The 11,539-nt window shown below is 42.4% G+C and overlaps 2 protein-coding genes across 3 annotated transcripts; both read left to right on the forward strand.

Moving 5' to 3' along the window:
• The first annotated feature begins 169 nt into the window (after positions 1–169).
• Positions 170–5,147, forward strand: LOC115686425 (uncharacterized). 2 transcript variants are annotated; one of them, XM_030611712.2, is made up of 12 exons: positions 170–289; positions 390–521; positions 632–746; positions 825–958; positions 1,094–1,238; positions 1,369–1,547; positions 2,134–2,320; positions 2,845–2,940; positions 3,479–3,624; positions 3,758–3,865; positions 4,243–4,331; positions 4,453–5,147. In XM_030611712.2, the coding sequence occupies exons 1-12, from the start codon at positions 221–223 to the stop codon at positions 4,952–4,954; spliced, it is 1,902 nt and encodes a 633-aa protein (XP_030467572.1). In that variant the 5' UTR covers positions 170–220; the 3' UTR covers positions 4,955–5,147. The 2 variants fall into 2 exon arrangements, with proteins under 2 accessions (XP_030467572.1, XP_056163442.1); XM_056307467.1 differs by having other exon boundaries at positions 175–289; positions 402–521.
• Positions 5,148–6,772: 1,625 nt separating this feature from the next.
• Positions 6,773–8,648, forward strand: LOC115686429 (uncharacterized). The gene is made up of 2 exons (XM_030611725.2): positions 6,773–7,000; positions 8,445–8,648. Exons 1-2 carry the CDS (start codon positions 6,833–6,835, stop codon positions 8,490–8,492), a joined length of 216 nt encoding a protein of 71 aa, XP_030467585.1. The 5' UTR covers positions 6,773–6,832; the 3' UTR covers positions 8,493–8,648.
• The last annotated feature ends 2,891 nt before the right edge of the window (positions 8,649–11,539 follow it).

An 11,539-nucleotide genomic window follows, 5' to 3' on the forward strand; every position in this document is an offset into this window, starting at 1 on the left:
AGAAGAAATATGTTTTTCTAAATTCGATGACATAAAAATGCAACGGAGAAATTTTTTTATTACTGAAAAAATAAGATAAACTTAGTTTTTTTTTTAAAAAAATTTGGTCGAAAAAAATTGCGATATATAAATAAGTTTTTCCGTTTTTTTTTTCCCGCATCATAGCAAGGCCTCCGCTTTCGGTTTCGCGCCAAGACGAAAGCAGGTTGCAGAGAAGAAGATGGGAGTGCTGTGCTTCGTGGCGGACCTGCCGGCGTTGCCGCCGGAATCGCTCCGCCGCCTGAAGCAGGTGAGCCGCCGTTAACCTCTTCACCCTCCTCCGCGTCGATCGATCGTTCCTCCGCTCGACGGAACTGGCTGATGTTCATCCGCTGTTCGTTCCGGCGAAGTGCTGGTTGCAGCTCGCCAACTACTGCGCGGTCGCTCCTCCTCCCTCGCCTCCGTCGCGATCGGCCGCCGCCATCGGAGATAGGATCGCCCTGTGCTACGTCCTCTTCGATCGGCTCGCCGCTTCTCACCACGTACGTTGCTCCGACCGGCCTCCGAATCGCCGCTACTCGTGTGTGTAAATCGTCATCCCCCGATCGGACTCGTCTGACGAAGCCTGCCGGTTTTTCTCCCCGTTCGACAGCTGAAGGTCGCGTATAGCCCCGGAGAGAGCTTCGATGTGTGCGCGTTCCATCGCGCCGTCGGGAGCATGCCTGCGGATGCCTTTGTTCCCGATTCCCCAAGTCTCTCTCGCTGCGGTAATGCCTTTCTGTCGATGCGATTCTAGCCTTCCCTGCGAGAGCTGACTGCTTTCCCATTTCCGCGATCGGACGCAGATGCGAAGCTCCCAAGCCTCCTTTCCGATGAATCTATCTACTCCTGGTCCAGCGAGGACGTGGCCAGAAAAATAGTTGTTGTCACCTCTTTCTTACCTCCGGAGATGGACCCCGCGCTTCACGACTCGCTCATGGTGGGCTCAAGACATCTCAATGGCATTTGCCTTTAGTTATATTCACATTCGTTGTCGTATTTATGCTGCCTGCTTGACTATGATGCCCGCTTGGCTGTTGGTGTTGCGACCGCTGAATCTCCTTTTCCCCGCCAGGATGCGGCGGATAGATGTGTTTCGGTCGAGTTCTTGGTGTTGGAGACAGGGTCTATCCATCTTCAGCACACGCAGGAAAATACGAGCAGATTCGTCCGATCCATCTCTGATCTGGACAACTGCTCCGTCTCAGCTTGTCTCCCAGGTTAAAGCATCTACCTCCCCATTGAAAGCTCCACTTGAACAATCGTTTAGCTATCATCATTGTTGATTATTACGAATAATGAGCCGAGTAGAGTACATTGCTTATATTAGACCTTGAGGTTCCTCCACAGACGCAAGAGTTTTGGATGGTATGACAAAAAGGTGGCTACAATACGTAAGAGATCAAGTGGAAGAGTCAATGCAAGCTCGCTTTACCTTCAATAATGATCTCGTAGGCTCTGTGAACCAGATATCCTGCAACCTTTCTATCTCTAGCTATCAAATAATTGATGGCTTCAGTTCCTGCCAGGTAAAAGAAAACCATCAACTTTTTATCAACCATTTTGTCCATCGGTCATTCTGATAATTTACCATTTAATTTCACTTTTGGGCAGTGAGCAGCCCAATGCAATCAACAAAGATAGGTCGTATGAGCTAGGAAACATTTTTTTCTTGAGGGCTAAAACAATATAGCAGTATAATTAGCTCATTGTGCAGTTCATAAATTACTTATCACAACAGTGGCAAATAATTCTATTGCGCAGAGAGTTGTTAGAAAGTTTGAGGCCGGAGCTGCAGAGTGGAAGTGAAGTTACTTGCTTTTCACTTGCTTTAAGAGCTATTCATATAAGTTTCGATAAGCATAGGGACAAATTTGTTATTTTGCAGTAAGATGAAGGATCTCGGATGGTTTAGCAATTTTTCATTTTGCTCTGCATTTATATGGTTCTTGTGCCTTTAATATTAAGTTGTGATGTTCCTTTGCCAATTAAGAAAGGTGTGGTGGTTTATGTCCATTTATTTATGGGCAGTTTCTATATTTTTTCCATCTCACATGTTAATTACTCGTACTGTCTTAAGTGGTAAATATAAGTGATAGGTCAGCTATTTAATAGACAGGCAACTGGCATGAAATCATCAAAGAGGAAGTACTGCAGAGAAAGATAGGGAATAATCTCAAAGTTGGAGAGGGAAGAATCCTCCTCAAACCTTCTTCATTGAACTCTATGAAGAGTCAGCTAGTTTGTTCACCAATTGATTTCAAAGTCATTGAGAGGACAAATTTGAGTTCTCTCAGTGAAGGTATGTCTCTGCCACATGCTCATGATATTATGGTCTGCTTTCTGTTAGTTATGTGGTTCTTTAAGCCGTGCAAATGGCTATGATTGGGCAAGCTTTTGTGGGCAGGTTATCGAGTGATTCTGCCATTGTGCCTGGGAAATTGGTTCTTCTGTTAATAATTCCTTCTTGCGTCATAATGGAGGACGCCCGTGAATCTTGTCCTTTATTATATTGATCAGTAACAGTACAGTTTAAAATGTAATGTTATCATGCTTTCTTCAGAAATTGAATGTAATTGCTGCCTTTTGTTTCCTCTTTGCTGTCATTTTAAGTTCTGTTAAAAAGGTCAGATTGACACTTGATAAAGTTGCACGGCTTTGTTTCACTTATTCTGACACTTTCTTTGGCAACATTCAGCGTGTGTCCTTTATTGGAGCATAACTGACCTTATGTTTGATGTTGCTTGGGCAACAGGTTGTCTGTGGAAAGGAAAAATTAAGCTCCTACTTCATTTATATCTTGTCTTTTTAAATTTTTCAATGCAGGTGCCCTGATTGGAACTCCCCATGTGGCAATTCCATCTGCTGGTCCAGAGATAGGAACAGCCTCATCTGGAAATAATTTGGAGTTAAATACTGAAAGTGAGTGAGTGTGTCTTTGAAATAAACTTGGAAGAGTACTGCTGATAATGAAAAACAGTAGCTGTCAACCCTGCTGGAAAAACTCAAGTGTAAACAACATTTCTTTTGGTTACCTGGGATTGTGTATGCTTCCCTGAAGATAGTAACAACGCGTCCACTTCCTCTTTCAAGTAATCCTGATGTTCCCTTACGATCCTTCACCACAAGTATCAGTTTTCTTGAATAGAATTCTTACATTATTCATCATACTGTTAATTCATGTTCTGTCTCTGTTTTGCTCCTGTCACGAAAAACCATCCCATCAGCTATTTTGTTGTTATTCCTTTTGAACCGATCCAATCCTTAAACTTGCATTGCTCTAGGGATCTCTGCGATATAGGTGAATTTTAATCCTTTTTTTACAAACTAGATTTACATTGTAAAAGATGGATGTGTTTTCATTGAGTTTTTCTGTGACATGAAATCCACTGGAAATCTTTGAGTGTAAATCAATCATATTTCTTATTTTATAAACTAATGAACTTTTCGAATCTTTCAGTCTTTCAAGGGCTTTGCTGGGTTTTACAATCACTGGACCAGGGGTTGGTATGTTCTTCAAATTATAACACGGAAACCATGAAGACCTCCATATTCCCCTGTTATTATATACTTCAGCCTTCAGATAATGGACCAATGCTATTAAGGGTTGGTGCTTTGCCCAACTGGCTTTGTTATAATAATCTTTGATTTTTGCGTGCAACTTATGTGTCAAATATTTTCATGACTTCTGAATACTTCAACATGTTATGCACGTTAACAAATGTCCTTAATTTTGCAGCGTCTGGCTGGATTGGAGGAAGTCTTGCCATTGCCAGATATTGATAAATATCTCAGTTGTTCCGTGTCAAAGGAAACTGAGGGTGCCATTAAAGCCTCTATTCTGAAGGTTGGGGTCTTTGCTCTTTTGATTATTGTTTACAAGTTTGGAATTTGCTTTTTTTTATATATCCTATGTGCAGATTGCTACTAGAATCTATTGATTTCATTGAAATAATTTTTTTGCCTGATTGAAGCATGATAAAAAATCACTTCGGATCACGAAGCATATCATATTTTTTCCAAGTACTGATAGGCAGTACCATAATTAAGTTGTCAGAAGTAATATAAAATTCCACAGTACCTGTTTTACTTGATTCAACCGGCAAGCTTGGCTCTTGGATGTGAATGGGACACTCTATCTATCTTTTGGTTATGTCAGAAAATTAAGTATGACATTATGGTAAAGCCACAGAGAAGATATCTTGAACCTGAAAAGCTGTGCAGATGGAATCGAGAGACTACAATCCGATCCTGCACGACAGAGGCTTCCATCAAAGAATGAATTTGCTCATCGAACAAAGATCAGAATTTGGGTAAGCAGCATTCTCTCTGCCTTGAATCGAGCTAGGAGGGAAAAAGTTGGAGCAGAACTGAATCCTGTAAAAGTGGATCTGACATTGTTTCCCCAATCGATTGTATTTCTGACTTATCCAGATCAGTACCACCAGAATCAAAGGGGACTTCTTCTGAATCTAAATCCAGCCAACCCAAAATGTCAGATGCTGCTGTTCCTGCACCTGAAGAGCTAAAACTGGAAATTCCAGTCGTAGAAGGGGAGCCTCCACAATCACCAACGAAGTGCACAGCTGCAGAAGAATGGGGCCATCTGCTTGTCATTGAGATGCCCAAAGTACTCACTCCTACTTGTATCTCAAAACGCACATCGGAGTCCACCGAAGTGATAGACCTCTCTGCAGGAGACGGCCTTGTGCACAATGATGCTAAAATATCGAGGATATTAGAGAGACTGGAGGCGCCAAGACAGTCGAACCCAACAGCAACTTCACCCAACATTGCCAGCAAACTCCTTGCGGATCCATGTTTTTCGGTCTTGACCCCAAAGAAGTCTCCAAGGCTCACTCATGTTGCCGAGCAAGGTTTTGGCGGGAACCAACTGATAAGACCCAGCTTCAATTCAAAAAGGAAACGCCAATGAGGAAGAGAGGCCTGCTTTTCCGTAAGACTGCATCCTTTGTTTTGAGTGCTGTTGAGCTTGATCAGATTCTCGATTCGGCAACTCTGATTACTGAATTCATTTGCTGCAAAGCATTACATATTGTACCCCCAAACTCGGCCATGGGAAGCAACTGAGTAGGAGTAGGATGCACGCTTATTTGACCTATTTCAAAGGTATGGTAGTTGTGCAACTGTGGTCACCAGATAGGTTTATAGTTCTTCATAATCGATACTATTGTGGGATAAGTAAAGTGCCAATTGCCGCAAAATGGTTAATTGAAACTTTTAATATTGTTTTTTTCGGTTGATGAAAAGAGTTGGGGAGCAGGATCGGCGTAGCTACTCCCTCTGGATATTTAATATAACGGAATTTAAGCCATAACTACAACTTGTCACTGCAGCTCCACCGATGTGTTGCATGAGGTAGCAAATGTTCAATGCACAAATTAGCCACAGGTCGCTCATGACATGACTCGAACTTGTGATCTCATGAAAGTCAATGTGATTCTTTCGCCACTGAGTTATCACAAGAGTTATAGCAATTACAAGTTTGGTCGCCCGATTGTCCAAAACCTTTAACAGGAGCCTAAACTTCTTAATTTCCAATCGGGGTATGATCTCGTTGATCTCTTATTACATTTAGCAGCTCTATAGATTGCACGATATTGATATGGGGAAAAGTGTGTGGGCTTTGGATAAACCCACTGTCGAAAACTTGGGCAGAAGGCCTGAAGTTTTTCTTCCCCTAAAATTTCTGCCAGGGCCACTTAGGGCCCATTTGGTAACGTGCCAAACAGTGAAAATTTCTGTTCTTTTGTTCCCAGAAATAATTTGGGAACAGAAATGCGTTTGGTAAACTTTTTGTTCCCGGGTACATTTTTGCAAATATTTGTGCCGAGTGGTTTTGGAAGAGAAACAAGAAGTAAAAAAGTTGCTTCTTGTTTCTAGCACAATTTTGAGAATCAGTTTTTTTTCTTTTTTTTTTTTTTCTTTTCTTCTTTTTGTGTTGCTCTTCTTGGGTTGTGGCCGGTTGCCGGCCGGCTGCCGGCCACAGCCCAGGGCCGGCGAGGGCGTCACGGCCCTCGCCGGCCGCCGGCGGAGGCGAGGGTCCCCCTTGCCGGCAAGGGCGAGGGCTAGACCCTCGCCACCTGGGCGAGGCGGCTCGCCGTCGGTCATGGCGAGGTCGGCCTCGCCCAGATCGGGCGAGGCCGAGCCTCGCCCAGGCGGCGAGGGTCCAGCCCTCACCCTTGCCGGCGAGGAGAACCCTCGCCTCCGCCGGCGGCTGGCGAGGGCCGTGACGCCCTCGCCGGCCCTAGGCTATGGCCGGCCGCCGGTCGCCGGCGACCGGCCATGGCCTTGGTAGAAAGAAAAAAAAAATTAAACAATTCAAAATATTATTAATAAAAAGAAATTTGTGTGTAGTTACCAAACGCATTTCTATTCATTTCTATTTCAGGAATAGAAATTTTGGACAGTTTACCAAATGCCTTCAAATGCACAGAAATTGTTTCCGGACACAGAATAAAAAAAAATCATTTCTGTTCAGAAATAGTTCCCGAGCACAGAATGGTTGTCATGCGCACCCTTCATTTATATAATACCTTCCTCGATAAATATCTTCTGATACTATGTTATTCAATAAGAACAAATACGTGTGTATATAAAGGATTTTCTTTTTGGTTAAGAAAAAGAGAAGAATGAAAAAAAAAAAATATTAACAGCCCAATTTAATTTGATTTTTAATAATTTTTTTTTGTTAAAACCTATTTAACATTAGAATTGCAAGAGCTTTTCTCCTATACGAGAGAGCCTCTGAGAGTCTGAGAGGGAGAGACAGAGCGAGAGAGAGCGAGCGAAGATGGGGGGAGGAATGGAAACGCAGAAGAACAGGTTCATCGAGGATTGGAGCACGGCCCGCGAGAATCTCGAGCACAACTTCCGGTGGACTCGCCGGAACCTCGCCCTCGTCGGCATCTTCGGCGTCGCCCTCCCCCTCCTCGTCTACAAGGGCATCGTCCGCGAATTCGTACGTACCTCCCCCTCCCCCGATTGATCGATTGGTGTGGCCTTTCGGATCCCCTTACTTGCCCCTTTGTTTTTATTTGGGGATTGCGATCTGAGTCGGTGCCCGGTGGATCGGCCGCGCTTTCCTAAGAGAGTTAGCTCAGTGGAGCCTAAGTCGTGGTCGTAGTGGTGGTTGACTTGGGATTGCGCCCCGGAATGATATTTGGGATTCTATGGGTTTCAAAGCTTTGTGTGTACCCTTTTGGCTAGCGATGGCTTTTATTACATCATGTGGTGGATGGCGTTAAGATTTATTGTGGTGTAGGAAATGGACATTACCGAGAAGAGAGCGATATGCGCGGTTCATGAGTTTGCAAGGAAAAGGGTAGGGGTCGGATAGCAATGGATACAGAAAAAAGGTAATCTAGTGGTGGACGGTTAGAGGGAAGGCTGGGGAGGCTAATAAAGTCCATTTTTTTTTTTCCGTGTGTTTAAAGACACGGGGTGTTACCTATGAAAAGGATTAATCGATTAGAGACTTTAAAAAGAGGGTGGAGTTAGTGGATCTGATCGAAAGGTGTGGTGGCAGTGAATTGCTTGATGGTTAGAAGAATTTCGTGGCGTGTCCGAATCGAGACGGAATTCTTTTTTTACTGATTTTGCCGATGACGATGGCTTTGTCGCTTTTCTCTGGTTTGAATAATCTGAAATTTTTGGCCACGGGAAACACAGTGATGAGTGCTGTTAAGGGCAGGGCTGGAGGGATGTCTCCTTGGAGAAACGAGATGAATGGGTCCGTTGATTGTATTGAGTTCGCTCGGTGAAGCATATGTTAAATGGATGGTGAGGGGGTTAAGGCGGATTAGATATCCAAGGATATATGCTGCACACCACAGCCTATTTGCTATTTCTGTTGTGACTGAATCGATTGGCAAAGTGCACGAGCCTTTATATCTTTGACTTGCAGTGAGGGCTTAATCTGGGAAAGGATATAGACAAAGCCAAGATTAAAGGCTCACTGGAATTTGCTTTATCACATTAACCTTGTGGAAGTTCATATCCTTGGATTTTTGAACCACAATGATATACTGAACCCATCTGCTTTTCTGTCATTCGGAAGAAATAGTAGTCTTTGGATCTTTTCACATATGGTCTAGGAAAATTGGAGTCAAGTTAGGGCAGGTTGTTTGACCTTTGGCAAATATCTTATCTGGTGGGGAGCATAAAGAGCACTAATCACTCTATTCTGAGGTGATTGTATCTTCAAAACTTAATTAATGCTCACTCGAGACTGGATGAAACAAATAGAGTGGATTTGATTGGCATATTGATTTTCAATAACCTGGCTATATTGTTATGTGTGTATGGCTATCCTTTGATTTATGATGGATTCTTTTGGATGCTCTTTTCAAAGCAAACGAGTTGAGTTACTGATATATCTACAATCTTTGGATGGTGTTTAACAGCATATGCAGGATGAGGATAATGGAAGGCCATACAGGAAGTTCCTCTGACTGGTTTTGAAGCAAAATGCCTTAATAATACACTGTGGATGTACTTGAACCACAAAATTGACTTCCAAGTTTTTCTTGTGAATCTCTTTGCGATGTCATTTCAGTATTTTGATGTGCGGCAAGTTAATGCTGATGGTCGAACTTTGATTCATTCCATTTTCATGCTTGTTCAACTCTCTTTCTCTTCGGCTCTCTCTGCCCATATTGCATCATGTTCCCTCACAGCTTTGCTCGTATTGCTACTTGAAGTAATTTGACCTAGCAGTTTGATTTGCATTTGGCATGGGAGTGATTTCTTCTTGGTCTTTGGTTATTGTGAGTTCATGAGAGAAAAGAAACAAGAGAAGGGGAAAGACTCATTGCAGGTTTATATAGTTTAGCTATTTTTGAGTAACATCAGGTGGTTCAAGACTGCTTTTGTTTTAAGAACACTTGTTACATAGGATGATGGGGCTTTCAGCTGATGGTCCTGATATTATTCTTACGAATGGCCAGATATCTTGTGACATTAACAAAATTGTGCTTTGAGACCCCAAAAATTTGTTTGTCGTGACCCGATGCGCATAATTGTCGATTTGATCGCGGGAGCTTGAAGTCTGAACAAGGTGAGTTTGTCGTCAGAGTCATTGTGTCCAGACGCAAATCATAATAGTATTCACTCTGTTTTCTCAATTCTTAATGATTTGGGGTTGCTTTCCTTTGGGTCGGATCAGTGAATTTTTAACTTTTCCCGGCAATGTGTTGACTTTTGAAATGACTCTCATATGAGGTATTCGGACCATCGGTTTTCTTGTATAATGCTAACCCGTCAGCGCAACATCAATGACGGACAAAAGTATATGTGCCGTGTGCCTGAGAGAGCGAGAGGTGGTTCAATGTTGTTCCGTTGTTATGTCTACAGATCGTGTTTTGTCGCTCGTCAAAAATATTGAAGCCAAGGGTTTCTTAGAACATTTGGAGGACAGAAAATTAGTGATACGAATTCTCAACTCAATTCATTTTTTTTCCTTTTTAAGTCTTGCTAAGAGATTGTTTTCATGTAGATCAATTTTATCCCAACAAAATTCGGTTGAAATATTGCACTTGCTATAATTCCAGTCGTAGCACGAGCAAGTAAATTAGTTTAAATAACTCGTGTACAACATTAGCTATTGCCCTGACACACTGCACAAGCGGATATTCATGAGAAGAAACTAATGAATAACGGTGTGTGTTGTCTCGTACGAACGGGAGTATACTTCTAGGACGAGGAACAAAGTCAAGTTGTACGACATTAATCCAGTCTTTTCTTTTCCCAGGTGAAACATGTTAGAAGGAGTGAAGGGAAGAATTTCACTACGGAGAGGGATGGAGGTTCCGCAAAGAGGACCGCCCACCACTCACGAGTCAATCAAACGACCCCTTTTTTGATTCTTTAACAAGCTAAAGACTGCAGTCTCTAAGGAAACTATATCTATATGAGGCACCCCTTCCTTCCTTCCTTCATAGAGCAATTAGACAAAGAATAAAGTTCCGGTGGCTTCGCAAATGGGAAGCGAAATTGATCTGGGCGGACATCCTTACGATCTCACCATGTCGAAGAGAACCAGAAAGCCATTGAAACTCGATGAGACCGACCTTGATTCTGGGCTTTGCCAAAAAAACATCGCTCGGAAGCTTTTCTTGATCAAGGGAAAGGGACCGCTGGAGAAGAGTTGGCTAGTGACCGTCGAAGCTTGAAGCAAACTCATCATCGGCGAGGGAATATCCATAGCCACTTGCTTGAATTGGGTGAGGAGAGACAGCGGAGGAGTTCACTTGGTCGCCGCTTCACCGAAGAAGTGACGGCAACTTCTACTGGTCAGGGTCAGGGCGAGGGCAAAGCAGAGACGAGGGAGTATCAAAGACGAGATGGCCACCACTAATTACTTTATGTTACATGCAACACCTAGTTGAATGGGTTTTTGCATGAAGAGAAAAGTATAAATTTGGAAGAAATTTGGTGGTTGACTAAATGAAATGTCTCTTGACCTTTTCACCATTCAATGCGAATGTAATTGTGCAAGGTCCAAGAATTGAGGTAAATATAAACAATCCATAATAAGAATAGGATTATTTTAGGACGCTTAATATATGGGGATTTCTTCCCACAATAATTCACATGTTCGGATGGAGATTATCGATATTCGTACACTAGTTTAGATACTTAATCTCATGTATGATAGGTAATTTGTGAAGTGGGTCAAATATTGTTTGTTCTCCGCAAGATTATCTATGTTCTTCTATAATTGATAAGAGAAGGACACTTCGTTCATATTCTACAAAAATCAATACTTGCAATCCCCAAATATTTGGCCTAAAGTACGCAATAAAGGCGCAATTATTTAATTTAATAATATAAGCTAGGTTAGAGAACTAAAATTACGGGAAAGAAGAAGTAATTGGGAACTCCGATGAAACATTTGTAATCGAATGATATAAAGTCATTGATGAACTTCTACAAAATATCTTATTAAATCCCTAAATCATTTTGCGGCCTATGGGTTCTTGATCTCCTAAGTTTTGTGTTCACTTTTAGAATGAAATATGCACGAACAAGATTTGAAAAGTGTGACATGGAATAAAAAAGTACCAAATTTTTTTTAAAATATGGAATCTCTCTCTCTCTCTCGGGTCGTGCCCTTGCCACCGTGCTTGACGAGCATGGCAAACTCACGGTTGGCTCGTCTATGCTAGGGACGGGTTGCCGGACCATCGACTCTCGCCTAAGCTAGGGGTGAGGTTCACGCCCTTATGAGATATGAATGTCGCATGAAATGCATTCTTCCTTTAAAGTTGTGATGTAAATGATCTATTGATACGTTCAAGAAGCTGGCAAGCTCCGTACTGGTAAATGAATTATCTTTTAAGAGCATTTGTAGACACCCCAACGCTATAAGCAAAATCAAAGTACCACCGGTAATTGGATTGCGAATAATATTCCAATGCTTGAGTCAGGAACAATATGGTACTTAACAAATTAGAAGCCTTTTTGGGGATTTTTGCTTTTAACATGTCGTAGTGCAGAC

The sequence above is a fragment of the Syzygium oleosum genome, unplaced genomic scaffold, assembly GCF_021117445.2.
Source record: "Syzygium oleosum isolate NSW1041296 unplaced genomic scaffold, Sole_v2.1 Sole_v2.54, whole genome shotgun sequence".
Classification (NCBI taxonomy): domain Eukaryota; kingdom Viridiplantae; phylum Streptophyta; class Magnoliopsida; order Myrtales; family Myrtaceae; genus Syzygium; species Syzygium oleosum.